We start from the raw sequence: 26564 nt of genomic DNA, 5'->3' as shown, positions 1-26564 counted from the left end.
GGGTGGTTGGTTAGTTGCATCCTCATTGCAGGATGCCAGTAAATCCTACACACTGGACATAGGTACTAATTTGCAAACTGTTTTTCATGTGTGGTTGAAATCTGGAGCTGTGTTTTAAATGAACAGCCTTCCTCTGCCAGTCTCTTTTATATGCTCGGACATCGGAGGATTAGTGCATCTAATTATACATTGTTGGACGTGAAAGTATAAACACTAGGAATTTTGTGAATTTTTTCAGTGAAGGCAACAGAAGTTCTTATGTTGAACAAACATTGTTAATCGGTACACTGCTGACCTGTGTGCTGTTCTTTTAAATCAAACCTGCAGCCTGTGTTTGCACAAAATGCCAGTCAGATAGTGGATTAGATCATTGTCAGCTCTGCGATCAGACGGTCGATCGCTTGTCCCACAGTCGACTCTTTTCTACTCAGAAACCTGCACGCTGTGCCCCACTTTGAGTTGTTGGCAGGTCAGTTGAAATGCACAGCTGCAAATGTTTTAATAAATGTAGGCTGCAAGCTCATTCTGGTTCTATTCATCATTTCTAATCTGCACCACATTAAATTTTCCATTCACAGAAATGGATTATCCAAAATACCAAATATGAAAAACCTTAAATTGTTAGCAGGCGTATTATGCTGATAGTTATTTCCATTTATGGAAATCTGTGAAATGAGTGAAAAACAAGGATTTATCACAAACCAAATTTACTGTAATACATCTCCTGTTCAGAATATTGGCATGCAGTCAGTAGGGGGGGGGGGGGGGGGGGGGGGGGTGGTTTGTACAAGAAAATAAAAGTGAAAATTCTCTGATTCTGGCTCTTTGGATGTGAATATCTTCTGGTTTATTTTCTTCTCTATGACTGTGAACTGAATATCTTCATGTACTGGACACAACCAGATATTTGGGGACTTTTTTTTTTTTAATACCATTTTCTTGACATTTTATAGACCAAACAACTAAACGATCCATCAAAACCGTTATTGATTGACTAATCGACAGCGTAAATAATCGTTAGTTGCTGCCCTACTTTGATGGGAACAGGCAACATGACCCTCAGCATTTATAACTGTGTCATCATGTTTCAGCCCGTGGGATTTGTCTTTCAGTGAATGAATGAATGGCTGTTTTTTTCTGTTTATTAGAATTCTTTTGCTGCTACCACATCAGTTTCTCAAATGTTGATTCCTGACAAACTGGCACATCGAGCACATTGTGACAGTGACGTGGCCGACAACAAGATGACTGTTGGATTGTGTTTTCTTGTCATAGGCCACAGACATTGAGCCACTCTAAGCACTATTCTGTTTGTCCACATGATGATCCAAGCTTGTCACATATAACACAAATGACTATGCGTAAACGCTCCCTAATTGTGCTTTTAAGATCTCCAAAGACTCATAGATGTGATGTGCAACTAATATATAATGTGTCCCTTTTGTCTGTGTTTTGTTCAGAACCGTGAGCTGCAGATCATGAGGAAGTTGGACCACTGCAACATAGTCCGCCTGCGCTACTTCTTCTACTCCAGTGGAGACAAGGTCAGTTGGCTGCGTGTGCTGCTTCTTATTCTTCATGTGCTTGTCAGACGTTTTCCACGTACGAATCATGTCTTAATGCCACACTCCCGACTATACTGTACATTAGTAGCCTTGTGCTTTGGCCACACTACATGATGTACAAAGTCATGAGGGTTGTTGTGCTGTCCACACTACACAGCTTTCAGCTGACTGATCAGGGACAGGGGTCACACATTACACGATCAAACATGTAAGAGAAGGCATGGGAATGACACAGTCCAAGATGGTTGTGCGCTGATTGGAAGCAAAAAAAAAAAAAACAAGGAGTGAAAGATTAGATAATGGGTGAGAGAATGGATTAGGAGGATGCACGGAAATCGAGGATTATTTTTGACCCGAAAACGTGAAACTGCCTGCTCGTATTGTGGTTCAGAAAGGAAACACAGTTTTGTTGGAGACCCGGTTTACATGTTGGGCCAACAGGTTAGAAAATAACAGTTTACAGCTTACCACAAAACAGACGTTAGTCAGAGTTGTCACCATTGGTTAGATATCAAAGACGCTAGCAAAGCAACACAGTACATAAAATAAACCGCAGAAACGTACAGATACGGCTGAAAAGGACAACAGAAATGCAAAACAAGTGCAAATCAAATGCAAGTTGTCACCCGGACGTGACTGTAGTTGTCACTGTGATTCGGTCTATATATTCAACTCTAAGCGATGAGCCCATTCTTTGACATACAACAGTTTCTGTTGTTTAAGTAGTGCTAAATTCATGTAACCTTTCTTGCTTGTCTGAAAAGGGGCAGAAAATGTTTCAAAAAAAGATTCTGTGCTCTGCCTAAGAGTGCTTGGAGAATCTTTCTTTTAAGTAGCCACTCGTTCATCTTGAGGACCACCTCATAGGTTCAAAGGATTTGCTGTGTGTTTCAATGACCGAACTCTTGGCTTCAATCAGAGTAGTAAAATAGTTAGGCTCCCAATTTCAAGACTAATAATCACCACATTAACAGTTTAATTCACTCTGTTAGATATATTTTACTTCATTTATTATGTTGCCTGTCTGTCAGCCGCGCCAACTCCCATGTCATCCCAATGGCCCCTTCATGAATTCATAAGTACAAAGAGTACATGGAAACAGGGAAGTCCCTGTTTCTGAATATGGTTTGGCCTCGCTGTCCTACTCAGTCAACCGTCGGAGATCCCCTGGAGACTACAAGGCTGGACTATGTCATTCAACTAGCTGACAAACAGGCAGAGCTCCATGTGTCAAATATAGACGCGTATGAACCTGGCACACACGCTCTGTCGGGACCATACCCATGACGCCGCAGTGAGGAATGCTTCCATGCTGCACACTTACTGAGGCTAAGGAAAGCTGTGGGGGGATTATAAGGGAGAGGTGAGTGTGGGTGGGTGGTTGGGCCCCTATTTGCCCGACCAGAGGGTATCGAGTTAATTATAGACTCACTCGAGCCCTCCCCTCTGTGCTGTAAGCTCCACCGGGTTGCCACCCCTCACCTCGTGCCATGTGCTCACTGACCTCTGGGAATCACGGCTAATTCTTGGTATACTGACACACTTGTCACAGAAGTTAGCCCACACCTCGCCAACTTGTGCAATCGCAGGATTTTGTTGTTTTGATAATCCACGAATTTTGTTTGTAGCTTTTATCGCTTTACATCTTTATACCCCCCCACCCACTGGGTTCCATTTCCCCCTCCCTCCCTTCCTCCTCTTCCACCTCACCGTCTCACTCCAGGCTAATTATGGAGACTGGCACCATGTTGTTGGTGTGGGGATTTACTACCCACAGAGCTCCGAGTGAGGATAAAGAAGGCTAGTAAAGTAGGCAAAAGGTAATGTCACCTGTATAGGGAGCTCTCGAAAGTTGTAGACATGTTGATGTATGGATAGATGAAAGAAACTAACAGAAGAACTGAGATGAGATGAAGTCAGGTTAGGTGTGCGGAAGAGCCGTCTTGATGGGTGCAGCTGTGAGCCATTCCAGGACCGCTGCTGCTGCAGCCATCAGCATGTGCACAGGTAGTCTTATGTAACTGCTGGCATGTGGCGTGCACGACACACACAGTGTGTGTACGCTTTTACCCTTTAACCACTTGTATAATGCTGTTCAAACAGAAGGCCACAGGTCCAAACAGCGTGGGCGGGTAGCAAATAGCGGTTTGACTTTTACCTCCTAAGAATATGCAGTCGCAAAGATAGTGCATGTGAGACGTTCAGCTGACACCGCTGTGTGTGTGTGTGTGTGTGTGTGTGTGTGTGTGTGTGTGTGTGTGTGTGTGTGTCTGTGCGTGCGTGCACAAACAAACACAGTACCTACACTTGATTCTCTAACATACAAACATACAAAATGTGTAACAGTTTTCGGTTGTTACAGAATAAAACATAAATCCATCATGAGACATGGCAGGATTAATCTACTTGGAGGCCTTGAGGGCAAGATACTGTTGTTTGGTCCGCCATCAGCCCCCTTATGTCCTCGATGTTGGAACTGTATTGTGAGGTAATTTGATTAATGATAAAAAGTGAAATCTTTTGATCAGACTTGATTTTGACACACAGCCAGCAGATAGATAATCATTCCAAATCCACCTATGCTGGTATTGCACTACTGTTGTAGATAAAGCTCTGCAAAATAATCAATCAATAACTGAATGAACAAGCCTTTTTCTCAGAGGATAAGGTCCCCAAAATATACTTTTCGGAGCTAGAAAGGTGGCAGGGTCCACCAAATATAAACAAAGTAAAACGGTGTGAAATTGTGTTGTCCTTAAAGGTCAAATAGTTTGTTCAGATTATTCAGTCTTGGAAATTAAAAGAGAATATTTATTTGGTTACTTGAAGCGTAAAAAGATCAGTCAATGAAGATCTTTCTCTTCTGTTTAAAATGTCTTACCCAAAACTACGTAGAGCACCTCTGAACAACCTTTACAGACTGTCCCCACCTTTACTTGCAGTTGATCAGATCAGATATATGTGTCCAGACATCACCAACATGGGCTGCTTTGGTAACGGTGTACGCTGGTGATGCAGCTCTCCATCACCAGGGTTCATCATCTCTCACTAAACAATTTGCTGTGAAGTCGCGGTGTAGACAGTTTGTCTCAGCGTGACTGTTCACAGACGGTTGTTCTTGTAAAGTTGTCATCCCTGTCGCTCTGCCAGCAGCCTAGATTCTGCCTCACCACTCTGGATTTGAAGTTGATGTGTGTCGTGTTGCAAGTGATGCGAGAGACACTTTATAAGCTGGTATGCTTGCCTGCCTGGGGGAGAATGATATACCAGATTAGTTGTACTGGTCGGTTTCTGTGGCTCTCATTTATGGTTTCTGAAGCTTTCATTTATGGTCTGCTTATTGTGCTATATGTAATGGTCACTTGAAAATATGATTGGCTACATGATAATGCACAGATCGAAGGGGTAAAAGTGACATTACAGTGCCGACTACAGCTTATTTCTGTCACGAGGCCCTTCAGGAGGTTAATCTTGTCCCGGCCATCCCAGTGTAGCTCCTCAGAGGCCAGTACTCAAACACATCCACACACATATACACAGATGTTTACAGACAGACAGCGTTGCTCCTGAGGGATGGGCTCTGTTGTGGAGGAGCTACAGGGGCTGCCATAAACCAGTGAGAAACAAGTGCTAGTTTATGGCAAAGCCGATGTCGACACATGTCTTGCTGTGGCCCCTGCACATATTTACTCATCGGTGTCATGATTAGAAATGTGCCGGGGATAATTCATTCACCTCTTTCTGTGCCTCAGACTGTTTCTGGATGTCACAGATTCATTAACACCAACTGTTCATGTACGTTTCTCTAATCACACGGATTTACATATGCATCACGTCAACTGCTGACTCATGTAATGTGTGGTGCATGATTGAGTATACTCAACAGGGGGCACATGACCAGGAAACACAAACACTCATGCTAATATAAGCTACACTTGTGGAAACTGACGTACATGCTGCACAGAACCCACCAATCCCCCTCTGTCTCACAGTGATTGACGGATAATCGAGCCATATGATCAGGTATGAGCCGTTTTCCCAGCCAATCAGAGGCTGAATTATTTAGCCTGGAGTGAGCAAATCAGACCATCTGGGAACAAGCCAAGGAAGTGGCTTTGTGTTGAGGCAGGAAGTGAGTCATCGCTGTTGCTAGGCTAAATATAGCTTTGGTGGTGCTAGCAGGAGGAGGAGTGGGCCCTGTAGTCGTCAGAAATATTATCAATGGGTGTTCTGCTGGTGGAAGAAGAATGGGTGTGCACGCAGGCGCAGGGTTGGGTGTGTGTGTGTGTGCGTGTATAAACAAGGCTACCTGTGTCTGAGAGCTGCTCGAGGAAATGTTGCTCATCGTCGCTGATATCAGCACCCGTTTGTGTTCAGCCGGCCTTGCGGTCCTCTCAGCCCTGTGTTTCACTCAGTCACCGTATATGGTTCTAATGGAGTGGGAGCGAGCAGTTGGTACAAAGCAGGGTATTCAGCAGACAGAAGCGTACGACACAGTCTGTCTGGGAGCTCTTCACGTGGGGCGGCTCACTCATTGTGCTCTGCAGACCTGCAGCTCTGTCCGCTGCCTCAGCTGCATGTTGGGCGGACTGCTGACAATTGGCGGAGAGGAGGAAGAAGGACACTCCCAGACTAGATTGAAGCAAGACAACAATATAATTTAAGTCGGAAGCAGCGCCATATCACCAGAAGGCAGTATGTCTCACAGGCTTATGTCACTGACACTTTTATATGAGGCACTGTGGGTTGACTTCCCCAGCTGGTGATGGCCACCTCTCAGACATTTAGTGAGCACAAAACAATTCAAGCTTCAGATATGTTTTCTGTGTGGCAGTATGATGCAAATCCAGATATTTGGCTACATGGTGATTCAAAACATGCCATTAGCTTTAACCAGTGATGGCAGATGCATTCCTCATGTTGGACCTACAGAAGTGAAACAAAAAAAAAAAAAGAAATCGTGCATGAAAAGGCACATTTAAAACGGTGTAGGTGAGCTGTTTCTGGACAGTTGTGCAGGTAATGATTGAAACCTTAAAGTATAAACCTGGAGATGTTTTATATTTGCCAGCAAGTCATCAAGTATTTGCTGTTAATCCAAATCCCAACCCAAACCCTAAATTGCCATTGTTGTCCACAGCAGATGAAAACGCATCAATGAGCCAAACCTTTGTACTTTGTGACATGCTCATTCATTATAGTCAACGTGGTGTCTGCAGTTTAATTTGGGTCAGTACAGTACACTGCTGTGCTGCTGTAATTACTCACCAGCACACCAAATGTTCATCATCAACAGTTAAAAAACAGACTCCAACAAATGTGGCTTGAATCCTGCTAGTCAAGCAAAAACTACAGTGACCTGCTGTTTTAAAAACATGGCCCTTTTTTAAATGCAACTGTACTTAATGTTAACTTAATAATGTTGTCCTCATTATGATGCACTCAAGAACTGTGTGTCGAGGGTGTAAAGAACGTCTTTTTAGATCAAATCAACACTGTTTTTCTGTTCAGAAATGTTTTGTGGACTACAGACCTTCCCCCAACTTGCCATTATTATGGGGGTGAGTAGATCATGACTAGAGAAGACATGACTAGATAATCTTCTGTTTTTGGCTGAATTTATCCTTTAACGCTAAAACTGGAGTGAGAAGTTGAGTTTGGGTTGATGGCTCGGGTACATCACCAGCCCAAAGAAGGGTCAGTTTTTGACGATGGGAACCATCAACTATCTTTCTCCAGACAGTTGTGTATTGCTGCTTTACATGCTGATGAGAGAAAAGCACTGATTCTGGTGATCAAATCAGCCCAAACAAACTCCACGGCTCCAGCCTGTTGCTCTTTCACCGCCCAACCCTTTAATCAGGCCAAAGCCTCTTCTGAAGACTGAGCTGTTCTACCTCACAAACCACCAGGGACAGACAGGCTAGCTGTGAATGCATGAATAAGTATGTGAGTAATGAGTTAGGAGCCACGAGTGTGATTTGCAGTTGCGACTTATGGGCCCCAAAACAATGGATTCACAAGAAAACACCCCGATGACTCAGTGCTCGCTAACTGTGCTCAGAATCAAAGGAAAAAGGAAGTCCTAGAATAACTGGGTGGGGAAGCCTCAGATATAGCATCCTTTCGGGGTCAGTGTGCTCCAGAGTGAAAACGTGCATTAGCCCGCCCTCCAGCACAGGCCTCGTCCAACCAGGAAATGAGGAAATGATATCATTGTCTGCGGCCGCTGCTTGAGTAGAAGCAGTTATGACGCATTCGTTGTGTGTTTCCTGCCCTCAGGGGAAGAGTCCTATACAATGGATCCCCAGTTACACTGCAAAAACTCAATCAGTTACATCAGCCCTGAAACGGCGTCTTTCATTAGGGATAGACACGCCACATACATATTGACATATTGAGCAGCTGCATATGTAGGTCGATTAAAAAAAAAAACGATTTTTTTTAGGATTGTTATCATTTCAGTTTGCAGGGATGTTCTAGTTGTGCTCAAATGTTTTGTAAGGGTCACTGATTTTCTGTGTGCGCATATGTGACCTTGATTTTCTTTTGTTTTTGCTTCTCTCCAACAGAAAGATGAAGTGTATCTGAATTTGGTTCTGGATTACGTTCCTGAGACTGTCTACAGAGTGGCCAGACACTACAGCCGAGCCAAACAGACTCTGCCCATGGTTTATGTCAAGGTATTGAAGTGTGTGTGTGTGTGTGTGTGTGTGTGTGTGTGTGTGTGACCATCATGGCGAGAATTGTGAGCTCCATTTTATGATCAAGGCTTGACAAATGCTCCCCCACAATACATCTTCAACATCCTATTAAAGCACCAACAACATTTAAGTAGAGAGACACGAAAATGTCTTAAGTTTTGGTGCGTCTAAATGCTTTTTGTCTGAATGATGTCTTTACACTAAAGTAGAAAAAAGATAATTCTGTGAATATTTATAAAAAAAGATCACATTTTGAAATTTTAAGTAAAAGTATAATAAAGTGTAATTTTAAATATGTTTTATCTAAACTATGCCATATATTAACAAATGTGAGACACATGAGAATAATTTGCAATGGCGAGAAAAAAAAAAGTCATTGCACATTGTCGGTTCCTCAGAGCGGAAGAAACACTCACAGTAACCTTTTGAACTACACGCACCAATAATATAAATATTCATCAACACAGGAGATGTTCCACATATTGGCTGACAAAAGCATTTTTTATTACAAGATGATAATGACTCTTACTGAGATGCTTAGAGAATGCCCGGATTGAATAAAATGTCACATGCTTTTATTTTGAATTCTGTGTTGGTTTAATAGCGGTGACTGGTTGCTAAACACACAATCATGCTTTAAGAACAAAATAATCTATTTTGTCTACATGCACACTCCACCAAAATCACCAGTTTCTGTCTGAATCTGAGTGCAGACGGAGGCTGCAAAAAACATTTTGCACTTTATCTCTCCAGGGCCTTTTAAACAAGCTTCTGGAGTGTGTTGTTAAAATATTATGTGTTTGATTCTTGAGTGGCTGCTTCCAGACTAAGCGCCTGTAATGAGAGCTGAGCTTGCTGTTTTGTGTAGCTTTTTGATAACGTGTGCGTGTTTTTCTGTGTGCAGTTGTACATGTACCAGCTGTTTAGGAGCCTGGCATACATCCATTCGTTCGGGATCTGTCATCGGGACATCAAGCCACAGAATCTGCTGCTGGATCCAGAAACCGCCGTGCTCAAGCTCTGTGACTTTGGCAGGTGAGACACGAAGGTTGTGTTTTATCAAGTTTTGACAGCAGGGGTCCAGTTTTTCCCGGCATGTTGAAATGGCTTTACATGTTGGGGAAATTTGATACTACAACATGTTGATTTTACATTTAGGTTTCTGTAGATATTACGCAAACAAGCTATTACGTGTCAATTAGTGAGATTTAGAGGTGCTGGTAGGCAGATTTCTTTACTTTTTGGACCAAGCCAGGCTAACTGTTTCCCTCTGTTTTCAGTCTTTATGCTAAGCTATGCTAATGCTCTCTTAGTGGTAGCTTTATATTAAGTGTACAGACATGAGGGTGGTATTTATTTTCTCATCTAGCACTCAGCAAGACAATGAAGAAGCTTATTTTGTCGATATTTTAGCTATTTCTTTTTAGTTTAGGACTGACGCGTTTCAACTCTATTACGGTCACAAGACAAAAACTGGAGTGATTACCCAGTGAATTTTTAAGAAGTTGGCAGTAGTTTGTGTTTCAGATTTTCCTTCCATGATGGTGACGTTATTAATTCAATGTTTTTATTTTGCGTGCAGTGCTAAGCAGCTGGTCCGCGGAGAGCCTAACGTGTCCTACATATGCTCTCGCTACTATCGAGCCCCTGAGCTAATCTTTGGCGCGACTGACTACACTTCCAGCATAGGTAGGTCGACTGCAGCTGTCACAGTCAACATTTAACCTTTTATAAGCTTAACCACAGCTACTCATCATGTTACTTGTGATTATTTGATTGTGAAAGGGTCATCGCTGCCACTGTTTTTCTTGCGTCTGACTTCTTTTTCCTTTTGGTGACCTGCCTGGTCCTTTTTAGATGTGTGGTCAGCCGGCTGCGTGCTGGCAGAGCTGTTGCTAGGTCAGCCAATCTTCCCCGGTGACAGTGGAGTGGATCAGCTGGTTGAAATTATCAAGGTAATGAGCCGCTGGGTGTTGAAGTCTTTTCCCACAAATAAATAGGAATTCAAGTTATAAGACGTAATGTCCCGTCTTGTTCTTCCATCCTGCTCCTCCCAGGTCCTCGGCACCCCGACCCGAGAGCAGATCCGTGAGATGAACCCCAACTACACCGAGTTCAAATTCCCTCAGATCAAGGCACACCCTTGGACTAAGGTGAGTCAACAGGTACAACAGCCCTTTTACTTCTTTAAGATCCACCCATGCATTATCTCGTCTCCAAGCTTGTGTTGTTAACATGCTCCTCCACAGCCATCCAACCTCAGCACATCCACCCAACAGAGATGTACACATCCCCACACATGCTCTGAGCTTTTAAGTCCCTGTCAACAATAAGTCATGCAAAGAACGGCTAAAGGATAAAGACTTTTGTCATAAAACTTTCTAGCCGTTTCTGTTTTCTCTGTTGCTCGTGAAGCTTTCTGAGCTTGCCAGTGTTTACACATGCTAGTATGGCTGCTTTGTGTTCTCGTCAAAGGTGTTCGCACTCCTTTTTGAACAGCCTGAGAATGCAAGCATAGCAGCCGTCACATTAAGGTTGTTGATAGTATCAGATTTACATCGCCTGTGGACAAATTATAAGTGCTTTAAAACCTTGTCAGAACCCATTGTTTGAAAATGTCTAAAAAGCTCAGACTGGTACATATGTATGCATGTTATATGCATTTTTTACATTTCAGAATGAATTTAAATGCAGATAAGGATAAATACATATCATTACTCCACATTTATCTTGGATAATGCTTTTTACCAGCTGTAAAAGGGTAACCAACTGAGTTTAAAGTCTTTTTTGTGACCCAGAAGGAAGCTGCATGTAATCTGATAAATCGCCTGATGTCGATCAGTGGCTAAGTTGCATTGTGGGTAATCAGGCGCCAGGTTGAAAAGCAGTCCAATGGTCTGACACTGCTGGACTTATTATGGACAGTTTAAAAACAAAGTTCAGGTCAACCTGATCAATGTATGTCGCACAAGTTCTCCACTCTGTCCTTAGTGCATGTTTGAAGTCATATTAGAAAATAAAACAGGTGGGAAATGGTGAAAGGGCATTCTGACTTCCTGGCCTCCCCTCAGCAGTCATAGCTCTTGCATTGGATAACAGAGTCATCCAATCAGCAGGGCCTCCTGCCGGCCTCTCGAGCGCCCTGCTGTGGCCGCTCTCTGCGACTACATTCAGTCACCATCTATGTTTACTGATGCAGCGATCAAAGACATTCAATCACATCATAAAACATACCACAGATAATTTGGAGGACATGAGTTCATTTTGTTTGTGTGTATTTGTGTGTGTGTGTTATCAACAGTTGAATGTCTTATTTGTTTTACAATATTTGAGATTAGACTTCGTATGATCACTGTTGTGACGTCTATCCTTGTCTCTGACTGGCGCTCAGGTGTTCCGGCCGCGTACGCCTCCAGAGGCCATCGCTCTGTGCTCCCGCCTGCTGGAGTACACACCCACGGCCCGTCTCACCCCTCTAGAGGCCTGTGCACACTCCTTCTTCGACGAGCTGCGCGACCCCAACGTCAAACTGCCCAATGGGAGAGAGAAGCCCTCGCTGTTCAATTTCACCACCCAGGGTACGTACGCACACGAGTGTCCCCCAAAACATAAAAGAAGAAATGATCCCCGACCATTATTAGTGCATATCACCTCCAGAAAATTCATCCAGGAGTTCATCCAGACGACCTGCTCACCTGTCCTTTTTCCTTTCAGAGTTATCCAGTAATCCCTCTTTGGCCTCCATACTCATACCTGCACACGCCCGCAGCCAGGCCGCTGCCTCCACCCCAACCAACGCCTCTGCCACCACAGGTTAGAAGCCTCTTACTCCATCAGACAGCTCGTTTCTTGTGAGACTTAATGCTTTGTTAGAGGTACTGGTTGTGACTTCTGTTGCTGCTAACCTGTAAAATAGGGATGCACGACTTTGTTGGTCTGCGATCTACCAATAAGCAAAGTGGAAAGAGAGACATTTTTACAGTTTCAGAGAAAGACAACTGGTGTTCCACAAGGGTCCAGAGAGGAGGGAAAAAGTCTAGTTTAACACAATAAATCCTTTTCCAGCTACAGTATGGAATATAAAATCATCCATCGCCTTACAAGTCTTTCACACAAGTCTTTTTTACTCCAAGTGTGCATTAACTTCAAGGTGGGAACTTCTTTTAAATACGCAATATATAAGATTTTAGTTGTAAACCTTCAACAAAAATCAACAAAATATCAACAGAACATAAAAAAACAACAGTTTTGATGTTATGACATGTTTATGTGTATGTATATGTTGCAGAGGTATCTACTGAAGCTTTCATTCTGACTAGCTAACCCCAGCCTGTCCTGGTCCAAAACGTCTGTGCTATCGTTATAAACACATTTGCTTACCTAGTTCTCCAAGCTTCCTGTCCGTACCACTAGCTGCATGGCTAACTGAACTAACTGGCTAAAGGCAGCTACATTTACTAGCAGTTACTCTAGTGATATGCTGTCCCCTATTTGTTTTGAGTATGAATCCCAAAGGTAGCAAAATTCTTACATATTGCATATTATTGCACCTTTGAATATTACCTGCTTTTCATGGCTGACCAATACGATATTCTCTTATCTGAACCTGCTGAAAAAAAATCCATATGGTGCATCCCTTATGAAACATGGTGTCCACCTTGAATGGACAATACATTTATTTCATGTTCTGTAGATTTTAATGAGGAGTTGGTGTATATTCTGAAAAGCCCCAATTTCCGAACAAACCCAGTACAAGTACTGTAAATATCTCCTCTTCCTGTCCATAGATGGAAGCAGCACAGAGCGAGGCCCCAGCACCACCACCGCCTCTGCCTCGGCCTCCAACTCCACCTCCTGAGCCCACAGACCACCCGCCCTGCCCCGGTCTCAGCCCCAGCCCACGGCCTCTCCATTGCCCCGGCCGGGGGGGTGAGCTCCGCTCCGCTCAGCACTGCTCTGCTCTGCTCTCCTCCCTGACAGCAGCGGAGCGATGCCGACGCAGTCCGGGTTCAACAGCTAGCCAACAGCCCCATGCCATGACCACAAACCAAGCATCCCCGATCTGCCTCTTTTATCCCCCGACTGGCCCCTCATCCAGCTGTTTGAACTCTTTTCCATCCTCTGTCAAAGACATCTCTCCGTGCCCTTTCAACGGTGGAGAAGCGAAGCGCGGGGCCAGAGGTGTCGTCGACTGTACTGTTGATAAAAGTACACTGTACATGTATACACAATGCTAGCCTGCTAATGTTTGTAAGAGGACAATCTGTAGAAAAAGTCCTAAGCTGTTCCCCTTGGCCCTCTCCCCCCTCTGTCCTCCCTCACATTGATCCATTTTTCTGCAACCTCATCCTTCGACCCCTGCCCTCCCCAACCCTCTCTCTCTCTCTCTCCTTTGGTTCCTTCTGTAGTGCATGGCCTGAGTATGGTTAGGATCACCCGGGGGTCACTCCCACCCTCTCACTTCTCACCTCCCACTTCCGCAGACAAGGCATGAGGCTCGCGCACGGGTATACACACATACACACTCATCAACACACATCCTCACACACATGGATGCATGAAGATCCTGATGTATGTGGAAAGAAGCAGTCCACTTGCAAAGGGGAGGTAACATTTGGACAGGTTGTTTCTTTTTTTTTTCTTTTTTTTTTTTTTTCCCGGGGTTGTTTTTAAATGGTTAGCAAACTGTTTTACTCGACCTTGTTTTTAATTTTATTTTAATTTTTCTGGTTTTGTACTCCTGGGCAGATGTTTTTTGGATTGCCATGTGCGATGGATGTGACATGTATCTGGTCCTGTGTGCTTGTATAATATATACATACAATACAAAAACAAACATGCATACATACACAGTTTATATATTACTTTTCCTTATGTATAAAAAGTATATATAGATATATGTATATTAACTACAATGGTTCAGAAATCATTTATGGTGAGCTCATATCTGGCAGAGGAGTGGCAATATTTGCTGCTGCCTAAAGACAATAGATTTAGCTAAGGTGGTGTTTCGTTTCTTTCTGTTGCTGGAGTGTTGTAATATTCCAGCAGTCTCTTCCCTGTTCTCCTGTGTCATCTTTTTTAAGGCTGTAGATGGATTTTAGGGTAACACTCTATTCCCCATCTTTGTACCGACCCTGTCTGTAACAGTGTTGCTGTGGCAGTGCAGTGTCTAGACAAACATCTAGTTCTTCCTCTTCCTCGCTCCGTCTCCGTGAAGAATTTCAAGATTTTCCTAAACACTTTTCTCTTCCCTCGAGAAGTCCTCCCGACGGCGGTCTCCTCCCGGCGGACCGCTTCACGCTTTTGTGACCACTGACTGAAGTGTTAGCCCTAAGCATTCTTTTTTCTCTCTCCTCCACCTGCCGCACGTAGAGCCACTCGGTACAGTCTGTCGAAGCGTCTTATTTACAGAGAATACTCACTACATTTTAAGATAAAGAAAAGAAAAAAGAAAAGAAAAAAGTTGTATATACAGTATAAATGCTCCTCACCAAAATTCTGACTTGTATGACTTGTACGTTGTTTTTTTTTTATGTTATGTTGATTTTTTTTTTTTTTTTCCTCCATGTTGTGTTCAAAGGTATGTATATATGCAGACCCATGTACTGTTTATGAGCAAAAACAAAGATGACAAAGGGTAGGGAAAGAAATGTAAAACACACAAAAAAAATTAAAAAAAAAAAAGAAAAAAGAGAAAAAAAAAGAATCAGGGCAAAACTGATGTTGTTTATGGATATTGTAGATGATGATGATGATGAGCTTTATCCAGCCATATGTTCAATCTTACCTGTACAGTACAGTAGATGACAGCTGTATTATTGTAACAAGAACTAGTCATGTATAGTGTAACTATAGTTTGGAGTGCCTTTGCTTTCATACACCTTCGCCTTGTTCCCCCCCCCCACACCCCCCACACCCAGCCCCCGCCATCACCCCCCCCAATATTGTGGCTCTCCCTTTGGTGCTGTTGAATGTCCTACTATCCTGCGACACATTCGCACCCACAAGCACACTCTTCCACTTGATTTTCAAGCCCCCCCCCAACCCACTTCTCCACTCACACCTCTTCCGCCCCCTTTTTTCATCGCACACTTAGTGTAATATACAGACATTGTCAATCGTAAGGATATTTTTCCTTAAACTGAAGATACAGTAGACAAGTGTTTTATTTTAGATGTTTTAACTTGGACAAACACACACATGCACGCACAAACATGTATACCACAGTCCTGGCACGGACTCGAGGGGCATAAAGTGTGTAAGGGGAGGGCGGATGGATGGCTGAGGGGTGTTGTGGATGACAGCAGGGGGTTGAAAAGTCCTCGTATACTGTATATATACAATACAGTACAGTTTCTGTATTACTCACGGTGTTGGTTCTGTTACCAAAGCCAAACTAAGATGTAGTTGTGATGAGCCATCCTCAGAGGCAGTCATGATGTATTCTGTCTATTCTTCTTCTTCTTCTTCTTCTTCTTCTCTCTGGATATTTCGTTGTCTCTCTGTCCTCTTTGCTTGTTCTCTCCTCCCATCTGCATATCCGGGGGGAATTCAGTAGCACCTAAAGGGGTCGAGTCATGTAGCCTCTCTCCTGTCTCCTGCTTGCTGTAATTTCGCATTCATGAACGTGTTGCTACCACCAGACAGTTTAAAAACAACCTTACCCTACCCCGGACTCCAGTTCAATAAAAACACCACAAAAGGTTACCAAAAAAAAAGACAAGCAAGTACATATGCTAGTACAATGCGTTATACTAGCATATACACTCGTTAAATATGCTACCTGGGGTTAAAGAAAAGAGAAAATCATATGAAATACTACATCCTGTATAACAGTACTACTACTTGAATGCCTCTGTTTGTGACTGAAATTTTTATTTCATTTGTTCTTTTTTGTTTGTTTGTTTTTTGTTTTGTTTTTTTTTTTGTTCTGTGAAGGTATGCTAAATGTGCACCTCTGTAAATATTCCCTCTGCGTGCTCTGAGGAATAGTTCCCTGGTACTGTAATTTGCATTAAATAAAGAGTAGGATAGCCTGGAAATGATCAAGCACTGTGTCGGCTCTGTCTTCCTTCAAGTGCGTGTGCTGTTGTCTCTGTGCTTAGCCAAAATCAAAATGGACGTTATTATTTTGGAAAATTGTGGTAAACTGATAAAAAAAAAAAAAACATGAAAAAGTTAAAGCAACATTATGTAACTTTTTTAGCTTAAAATGACAGCTTCAAAATGTTTGATCGTACAGTGTCCCATGTTTTGTTGTAGTTGGCACCTACATTACGTCTGACAAACTGTTAAAAATCTTGCATTTGTATGTACGACAGTGGTGTTGCACTCTGTGAAACAAACTGCGGGGGACACCAAATCGCACAAAATGCCAATTTCTACATTACGATGCTTTAACATCAATGCAATCGTTAGGTAGATATTTGCTTGCGTTTGATTCTTCCAAATGTCCACACATTTATACTTCTGTGTAATTGTGTGATGTCACGAATGAATCTACAGCCATGCTAGCAGCTCTGTGAGGCTAAAGGCACAGTGGTGCTTTGAGCTAAATGCTAACAACTAGAGGCTCGCTCCTGAGGGGGGGCACCAAAGGTAAAAGTAAACAATTTTCCACCAAGTGTTTACAGGTCTTGGGGAGTTCCACTGCATATGTGAAGAACGTAGTATGAAGCCTTTCTTGGCTCCAGAGGAAGCTGCACAAAATCTGATGCATTTCTGTAATCTGCCTCCAGTGATGTCACTCTGTGGCTAAATTGCATTGTGGGTAATGTAGGTGCCAGGTTGTGAAAAGCAGGCCTCTGGTCTACATTTGCTCTCCAATAGCACTGTTCGACTCATTATGGACAAATTAAAAACTCAAAGTCGAAACAGCAGAACCAGAGATCTTTTTTCTTCCCCCGATTCGTCTTCATTTTGAAAACCTGGCGCCTACATTACCCACAATGCAAATTAGCTACTGAGTAAGCGGTGAGTCACTAAAGGCAATTTATCAGATGACATTTAGCTTCCTCTGGAGCCACAAAAGGCTTTATACTATTATACTCACATATGCAGTAGTACTCCCCAAGACCTGTAAACACACCTAAAGGAAATGATACAATACTGTTTGTGGGACATCAGTTGTGAGTCAAACTGATACATAAGTCTTTACAAATCAAATCTAATAAATGCACATTAAAATGTTTTTCAAAAGTTTAATTCTTTTCATTTTTGGTCCTTTTTTAATAGTCTTCCTTTAAGAATCAAACTTACTTTTATTGCTAATGCTTTAGCTCCTGTATACCAAGCTTTAAGTCCTATTTTCTTGACCTATATCTCAAACATTAGGACCGTTTCTTTAGTTTTGGCAGCAACAGATGAGTTGTGTTGCATCCTTGTTGGCCTTTGTCTCAGTATGACCACAGAGGGGCAGCATTTGTCCTACTATGCTGTTAACGACTCCAGAAGCACCATCACACACTTCAAATTATGGTGTGTTTTAAAAAAAAAAAAAAAGTTTATGTATTGTTTGGCCTCTTCATGGCTTTACTGATAGGACAGCATTGAGGGGTAATAGTACGAGGAGGAGGGGGGATGGCATGCAGCTGGGCCACAGGTTTGACTCGACCCTAGGACACTGCAGCCAGGACGCCTGCTCTACCAACTGAACTAGTGGGACGCCCAATTTGTGGAGTATTTTAATCAGCCTTGTTTACAATTAGTGTGCGAGCATTTCCGTTTCAAAAAAAAACCTCGACCTGAGGTAACAAATATAAAAAGCAAAGATTGTCAACGACTCTTTCCTTTCTCTGAGAAAATACTGTACATGCTTTATGTTCTCCTACAATTCTGTGAGCAACATTGTAACAAAAACGCTTGAATCTCACGTTAAGTCAACATTCATTCATAGGAACACAATATGTGCACACTGTACAGGTAGCTCATCTGTTCAGGATGATAAGACTGTTACATGACAGGAATGCTTCTTTAGTATTTATATGCATTTTTACAAGGGCTAAACCAGAATACTTGGAGCTGGTTTTCGGTTTGGGGGTCATCACTATCAAATAACGGAAGTGCCGACCCCGAGCTGTCCACGTAGATGTCAGTGTTAGTAGAATGTTTTTCAACTGACTATCTCCATTATGAGGGGAGAGATGACGTCAGGCTCGATGTCCTGGATCTGCAGAACCTGTTTGCTGTACTCCTCAGTCATTGTTCTCATCTCGGTGAGACAGGCCATCACTTTGGGGTAGAGCAAACTGGAGGCACAGAGGAAGCAGAGGAGGTTCAATCTGTGAAAGGTTTCAGACCGAGTAGACTGAGAGAGGCGCTTGGTATCTCACTCACTGTTTTTCTGGTCCTGTTCTCTTGCAGTCAATCCAGGTTTTCAGCGTCAGCCCCAAGTTTTCATGAAGCTTGTCAATCACACTGTGTTGCTGCACACCTGGACGATCTTAAAGATCAGATAAAAAACAAATGTATGCTGATCCCAAGAAACCTGAACCTGAGAACTTAGGAAATGTATCTTACATTTGGATACATATGCAGACAGTTTGTTGGGTTGTATTTACAGTGTTCATAAATGACTGATTAGCAAGGACTGGGATGAACTGATGAAGTCCTGCTGCTACCTGGAGAAAACAATGACAGGGCTTGCATGAGAACGTACTCCTCCTCCTGCAGGCCCAGCTTGCGCAGTGTGTGGTGGAATTTGAGCAGAGGCTCCAGCAGGAGCGGCTGGAAGCCCGCTACAAAACACAGGTGAAGAGCGATGTCAGTAACATGGCAGAAGTGGTCGGACTAATAAAAACTATAACTGATGCATCAGCATCCCTGTTACTCTATGCTCTCTTCATCCTTGTCACTACATGACATTACCCACAATGCAACTCAACCACCACCAGCAAACCCAACAATGCTTTTATTGTGAAACATCTTGAGGAAATTGTGGAAGTGTTTGATTAACACAAAAAACACCAAAGAGGATTGATTTGAATTTAACACACAACATGTAATTTCTGCCACAAGGGGTCTCTTTCAAAATACTATACTAATATCATGTCGGGGGGCAGGGCCGAGCGGAACATGGGGTCAACTACTCAGATCTGGGGGGGGGGGGGTCAGAGACGATTTTTTAACCTTTTGGGATTAAAGATGACTAGTTTTATTCATGTTACATTTTGTCTCATACACAACCTCCCTCCTCACTCTCTGACTCTACCTGAAGTTATAGCAACAAGAGACTTAATAAAAACGCACCGATAGAGTTGAACAATTGAGTAAACTTCTTTGTGTTTCACCATTGTTGGAAACATTTGGTACTTTGACCTTTTTAATGCATAATTCTGACATATTATATCTATAATGGGTGAGTGTGGAAAATTACATCATGCTAAATTTACCATGACTGCTATTACAAGTAATTCATTTATTTTATTAAATCTCTTTGCAGTCTGCAGCCCCATGTATTGTGTGAATGTAGGCTTTTTTTTTGTTTGTTATTATCCTGTGTCCCTAAACGAATTTTATGGACAGACACCAGACAGCCAATCAATATATTATATCATCAAATAACAATCCGATTGTTAATATCCCCTAATCATTTTGAGAGACTAAACTACTGTGTGCCAGCTGAAGGCAGCTAACACGAGGCTGGGAGCTGGAACATCAACTGCATTTTGTTCATTTGAACAAGGAGCAGACACTGGTTTGACAACATTCTGGAGAGCGCTCCTCTAGGAGTCACGTTACACCTCTGAGTACATGAGATAAGAGCTGCACGCATATTTTATTATACGTCTGACCGTTCACAAAATATCAACAAACACGGTCAGACTGGGAATCATTAGTACTTTCCCACGTCATAGCTGAAAGGTGAAGGCTTACTGAGCCCAACGCGAGTTAGATGACGTCCCCAAATTGGCCCCTTCAACAGGTCGGAAAACTGCCGTGTTGTGTCTGCAAACCAGAGATACCTGACGTGTGAGACTGAATGTTTGGATTACTTCCAAACGGTGCCAACTATCACATGGATTCCTTGCATACAGCACAAAGGCTACCTCAGTGCTTCTGACTCGACATCGTGTCTGTCACTTATATATTCTGTCTCACTTCCATCGCTGCTTTTGTATTTCCAGATCCACTTAAACTAAAACCATCACTCAATTTACATTATTTTGTCAATGAATTACATCACTGTAGACTTGATTAAAATGCCACTTGTTTCCTTTTTCGATCCAATAAAAGTCAAACCCATGCTGGTGTCGCCAATTCCAGTACGTGACCGATACTGAACTCCCGTCTAGACGGACGTTAATCACTTTCCCATGATCAGTGACACTACACACACATGCTGTACAGACATGTAATCATTTTCTGATGCTTATGTTAGAAGTCGGTTTAGTCTACGGCTCCCTGTTTTCATGTATTTCCTGTCATGATCAGGATAGCACAATATGGATCCTATGTCAGTCTTGACCTCCTTTCTCCACTGATTAAGGACTCAACCATACACTTCACTGTCACAAAGACGGATTGTTTTTTTTTGTTCTTGTTGTTATTTATTATCTAAGGAACCCTGCACATTGCACATTTGCACAGGCACATTTTTATATATATATCACACACATCATGTACACACAAGGAAAGTTACTGTATATCTTTATTTTAATTTTTTTTTTATACAAATTATTATTTTATTCTTTCCAATATCTCTCTATTATTGTCTCTACTGTTGTGTTACCTGCACATTACCCTCCCAAGGGGGATCAATAAAGGAACATCTTAATCTCAATCTAAATCTTACATGCCAATCATGCCTTGTGTTTCAGGAGCATTACTGTTGTTCTCTCTCCCGCTGCTCTACTTGCTGGTGGAGCTTGAACTTGCTCACTAAACATGCGCTGCTTTCAAGTCGAGTTGTTCTGAATGCAGCAGTAAGCCCCGTTATTTATCGAATTTGCTCAGTGGACTTCCAGAAGTGCTGTTGCTATAGTTGTCTTTTGCAAGAACTATCAGACTGATGAACTTACGAACGTCCCCTTCCACAAGTCATGGTTACATCAGCTTGCATTAGAAAAAAATAAATAAAAACGATTTGTATGCGTATCTAAAATATGCTTAAACACGTGTTCTGTAATAATACAAATTTACACCCATTTGTTCTTGTGGTTGTGACTGGCGGATGACAATTTTCCCCAGGATACCATCATTTAAAGCCTCTGCGGCTTTTGTTCAGCACTTATTAGCACCTATTTGGCAAAACGCTGAAGACGAGAGACACAGTTAGCAACTAGCTGATGATCATAGTTAGCATTTAGCAGCTAGAAGTTGGCTGCAACCACAAACAGAGCTAAATGAGAGAGTGCATGTTAAACTTACCTTCAACAGGTGGTCATAACCACCAGTCAGAGTGAATGATGATGTTGCTCGGTGTGTGCTGCACGTGTCAATATGACTTCTCATAAACACAATACATTCAATCGTTTCAAAGGTTTGTAGATATGAATGTTGAAAGAATCTCTAACCATTCATATTTACAGTGTTGTTTGTCATGTTTCCTCTGTACATTTAGAAACAGTCAGTTATGAACCTTTAATTACATTAAACCATGCTTTGGATTGTGTTTGTGTCAGTAGTCTCACCTCGTACAGCGTCATCTATGCAGTATATTATGTTGCCACATTCCCAGATGCCTTTTTCTGCGTTGAACACCATGTTGAAGCGGATCTGCATCACTTCAAACGTGGCCCCCTTCAACAGGGCGATTTGGTCCTCCATGATTAAAGACCTGTAAGGCATCGGTGCGACATACGGTTAGTGGTGAATGAGTTCCTCCTAAAGGACTTAACATGAATAAGTATTTACCGGAAGTCCTGGAGACTTTTAGAGAAACTGATGATGTCTTGGATCATGTACGTTACGAGGTCAGTCACATGTGGGAGAGCGGTAAAAACACTACTTTTCCTGTCTGGGTTGCCCTCTACGTTTTCTTGTTTGTCAAAGGAACCAGAGAGACTGGAGGAGGAGGAGGAGGAGGAGGTGGAGGAGGAGGTGGAGCAGGGCTCGCTTGGGGACTGGTCGTCCTCACTCATATGAAGGATGTTTCTGTCCATAGGCTGAAACCCCAACCGCCCCCGAAAATTTCAGTCAGATAATTTAAAAATAAATACGATGACAACACGTCAAACATGCTTGCAATCATTCACACACCCTGAAGCCACTGAAGCGGTAAAATGCAGAGTCGAACGAGCTGCGGTGGCCGCAGAGCAGCTCCTGAATGGTGTCCTGTTGTTGGGAGGAGAGCTGCACCAGCGCTTCAAGCTTCTTCTTCCGCTTGATGCGGATCCTCCTCTCCAGTACCTCCACCTCAGACATGACCACTACAAGTACACCAAAAACACCTGTGTGTCCTGTATGCTACCATGGAAACACTGATTTAAACACACCAATGACAGTTTAAAGTTTTTAAATCACCTCAGTGCTGTTTAGGTTCACTTCTAATTCTGGATTGTGTTCAAATGAAATGGCCTCAAAGCAACATTTACTTCATATCAACATTCACATTATTTACTTACTTACTGTCACTTTATGTAAAAATACAGTGCATAGTATAATGTCATAAGTAATGAGGGATCATCTGTTCATCCCTTATGTTACTTACTTTCTCTTTTCATGCCTATGGCCTGGCATTTACGGAAGCGGCAGGCTTGACACGACCGCCGGCTGTTTTTGGTTATACTGCATTTATTCAGGAACGGACATCGGAGCTGCGTCGACCTCTTTATGGCACGCCTGGAGTGATTCAAAAATCCACTTAGTAGCAGCAAGCAGACATCAGTCTGAAGTTAGAAATCACATGCATGAAAACAGATATTACATTACAATAAGAGTGAGTGGTAGGAAGCTACAGTGTAGGTAAATGAGAATGACTGAGGGGTGAAATTCTACATGTTTTTTAGTGGTGAGAAAATGTCCAAAACACACTTATTGTATATTAGGGTTTGGATTTCTGTTCTTGACATTTATGCACTTAAGTCTGCGACGAGGTAGAGGCAGCAGCGTGTGTGTGAAACTGAAACATTCTCACCTGAAGAAGCCTTTGCAGCCTTCACAGGTCAAGGCATTGAAGTGGTAACCCTTGGCCAGGTCACCACACACACCGCAGGCTCTGGGCTCGTCGTCTTCTGTCAGCTTCCCATCCTCGTCCTCGTCGTCTTTATTTTGCTGCGTGAGCACTTCCCGGATGGTCTGGAATCCATCGAGCTTCTCGTTCATTCTCACTTGAGGGAAGATAACATTATTCTGGCATCATTTACTTCACATTGATTCATTTCATCTGTAAGTAAGAAGTGGCGGGTGGGGGTTCTCAAACCAAAACTGATTTAAAAAACGATCTGCACTACTGATGATCTGCCTCTGTCCACTATTTAAAAAGACATGCTTTAACAATATCACAAATACCAAGTGGGGGATCCTCAAAGCGTTTGATTAATATCTTTATGTATCTGCAGTTTGAGAGACGGCCTCCTAAATTAAACATGGCAAAGGTAAGAAAAGATGCACCGAGTGACCCTGGAATAACTCTTAACACACTAATTTTAAGCAAACCAGACAGGTAAAAGAATATTTGTTCAACAAAATAAGGTGTTATAAATACTTAATAACTTAACTCCAAAAAATAAAAAAAGGAAGTGCTTCAGTAAGTCCAGTGCTTCCTGGACTCAAACTGAGTTTGGTAGAGGTGCTAAAGTGTAAAAATCACAAGAAACTTTTAAAACTATTAAAATGCCATGTTGACACAGCCTTCATCAGGTAGTACATTTCTTTTTAGTTTTCATGATGCTGAAACATGTCAGAGTTTGTTTTTACGGTCCATGCTTCCTTGTCCTGGGCACAATCAAGATGATCGGCAGCCCTGCACGCCGCGATAATAAAAGATTTTAAGAATCTTTTGGCGCGTCTTGGGTGGACAGATGTATTTTCAGACACAGAAATAAAGGTATGAAAGAAAAAGAGCTGGATTAAAGTATTGAACATCTTAATAAATTGAAAAAAGTTCTTGCCTGAATAAAAGCATTTAACAGTCATTCCATTTATTTAGCTTTTTGCCTGATGCCGTCACACTGTTGTCATTTTCAGTGACAGACCTTTATGTAACACTGAAATCACATCGAAAAATAAGACTAATGGGTCGATACAGGTTTTGTTTAAGAGGTAAAGAAGGAAATTACATTTCAGACATCTGTATGCATGTCAATATATAAAGCAGACAAGTAATTTTTTTTAAGCTTCATTTGAGGAGAGAAACGGTAAAGAAAGGGCTGACCGCCTGTATGTACAGTATCTTGTGTTATTCTAAAGACATGAGCAGATAATACACGTTTTTCTTTCTCCTGCTCCTGTTTTTGTTCATGGAGTGTGTACAAGTATTGTTTTTTTTTTTAAATATTTGTTTTGGAAATTCACGAGCAAAAGAAACAAATTTGATGGTTACATGAATAAAAAATGCGAAATCAGTGTAATTTAAAGCCTCTAGTTGCTTCAAATCTTCAGGTCAATAAAGCTTTTTCAATGCAACTGAGGGAGAGAGGTCGTACTTTTATCACAAAAGCAAGTACTGCAATCATACATCAGATGACCCTATCAATAACCCTCATTGATGACATCATCTTAACCCCACAGTCAGAGTACTTCGTGTGGACCCAGTGTGGTGCTGCGTCTTTAAACAGCGCACAGTCACAAGTAACCCATTACTTTCGCTTCCACAGCTGGGTCACGGTGACAGGGAACATGTTGGCTGCCTGAAAGCAGTTCAACAGATCAATAATTGGGCGACACGATCGTACTGTCCTGCTTTTCAATCAACAATGCACATAATAGGTGAATAAAACATGTTCGAGGCGCTCTGTAAACACGAAGACAGCCTGAACAGACGTGTTGTCCAAGCCTCTCCCTGGCCAGGCTTAAGGTCCACACACACACACGATCGATACTTTTCCACTCACTGCCTCGGTGATTCCAGATGTCCAAACAGCTGTCTGCAGCCCGCCAGGGTTCTCCTCGCAGCGGTAAATCACGGTGGGTCTTTGTTTTTTTGGGTTTAGTGAACGCTCCACAGGTGAGCCCGAGTATCGCACCGACTGTTCCTGCTGCTCGTGCTGTTTGATGTCTGACACCGGGCTCGCTGCCACAGGTGTTCCTGGCAGCAGACCGAGGGACGGGCGTGTTTCCACGGTGGGGGTGGAGGAGTGAGAGGAGGAGAGGGGCAGGTGAGGCCGACACATTTTGGAAAATACCTTACAGAAATGTGCGTGTTGGCCTGTTTATCTGTTGCAGCAGGAAGATTTACCGCGGCCACGTGAACCAAATCCCGTTCAGCTGCCGTTTGGATATTGTTGCGCCATGGATGTGACTAGGTACCGATGCCGAGAGGTGTCAAAAAGAACGTATTAGTCGCTAAAAACGTATCTGAACCTGTCATGAGTTCTTACATTTAACTCATTTAACTCGCCTCCACATGATCATGATCAATTACATATATTTACTTTTTAAAAGGAGCACTATGTAGTTTTAGAGAAGATCCTTACTCTCAGAATTTTAATATTCGCAATATTTATGATGTAATACAAACTCAGAAATATATTATTTTTTTTCCCATAGAAGATTAAACAAGCTGCTCTCAGAGGAAAATAAGGTCCCAGAACACTGTTTGAAGCTATAAAGGTGGCGGGGTCCGCCAAATATAAACAAAGTAAGACCCTATGAAATTGTGTTGTCCAGTTTGTTGATTCAGTTTATTACGTCATAAAACCAAAGAGTTTGTTTACTTAGTTTGTTTAGGTTTTTAAAGATCTTATTATGAATAAAAAAAGTCTTCCCCCAAAACTACACTGTGCACCTTTAGTATTAAACTGTATTTCATGGGAATTAGAAACAGTGCAATGTTTACTATAAAATTATTACTCATCCATTAAATAATTTAATTTAAAATTCAGTGTGATTTCATTATTTAAGTTGATGTACTGCAATCACATCTTCTTGGTGTAGATATTTCAGTTGGGACAAGCTTTTGTTTTATTATTATTTCACAGTTACTATGACCATATGAAGTTGTGAGAATTCTGGAAAATACATATACAGTAATATCCCATTTTATCTGAACTGTCAAGGTTTGCTGAAAATCCCAATGAATAAGTAATTTTACTGGGAAATTTTGGACAAAAATGAGTCACTTCTAAAGTCAGAAGAGACCTATAACGCTTTTTAAAATATTTGAACTCTGATGAAAAACAGGTTTTTCAGG

At 42.2% G+C, this 26564-nt stretch overlaps 2 protein-coding genes across 7 annotated transcripts in view; one reads left to right on the top strand and one right to left on the bottom strand.

Annotated features, from left to right (window-relative positions):
* The window catches only part of gsk3ba (glycogen synthase kinase 3 beta, genome duplicate a), a 37116-nt gene extending 20802 nt beyond the window's left edge, over positions 1–16314 (top strand). The window contains exons 3-11 of one of the 2 annotated variants that reach the window (XM_030427772.1): positions 1461–1544; positions 8138–8248; positions 9174–9304; positions 9852–9958; positions 10127–10224; positions 10327–10434; positions 11661–11847; positions 11984–12082; positions 13057–16314. In XM_030427772.1, coding sequence (XP_030283632.1) covers positions 1461–1544; positions 8138–8248; positions 9174–9304; positions 9852–9958; positions 10127–10224; positions 10327–10434; positions 11661–11847; positions 11984–12082; positions 13057–13127 — 996 coding nt within the window. In that variant the 3' untranslated portion in view covers positions 13128–16314. The remainder of the gene's footprint in view (positions 1–1460; positions 1545–8137; positions 8249–9173; positions 9305–9851; positions 9959–10126; positions 10225–10326; positions 10435–11660; positions 11848–11983; positions 12083–13056) is intronic. The other variant, XM_030427773.1, reaches the window with a different exon arrangement.
* On the bottom strand, positions 16201–25891 carry nr1i2 (nuclear receptor subfamily 1, group I, member 2). Of its 5 annotated transcripts, XM_030427775.1 has the most exons (10): positions 25611–25891; positions 25267–25460; positions 23349–23541; positions 22923–23053; positions 22472–22641; positions 22127–22377; positions 21904–22049; positions 18892–19008; positions 18608–18713; positions 16201–18519 (listed from the first exon to the last, which is right to left on the bottom strand). In XM_030427775.1, coding segments are annotated over exons 2-10 (1251 nt in total). In that variant the 5' UTR covers positions 25268–25460; positions 25611–25891; the 3' UTR covers positions 16201–18383. The 5 variants fall into 5 exon arrangements, 4 of the variants coding, with proteins under 4 accessions (XP_030283635.1, XP_030283634.1, XP_030283636.1 ...); XM_030427774.1 differs by having other exon boundaries at positions 25267–25891; XM_030427776.1 differs by lacking the exon at positions 25267–25460 and having other exon boundaries at positions 25558–25891.
* Between the last annotated feature and the right edge of the window lie 673 nt (positions 25892–26564).

This window comes from Sparus aurata, chromosome 9 (assembly GCF_900880675.1).
Source record: "Sparus aurata chromosome 9, fSpaAur1.1, whole genome shotgun sequence".
NCBI lineage: Eukaryota > Metazoa > Chordata > Actinopteri > Spariformes > Sparidae > Sparus > Sparus aurata.
The sequence above is the reverse complement of the archived record's forward strand: the minus strand, read 5'-3'. Positions and strand labels throughout refer to the sequence as shown.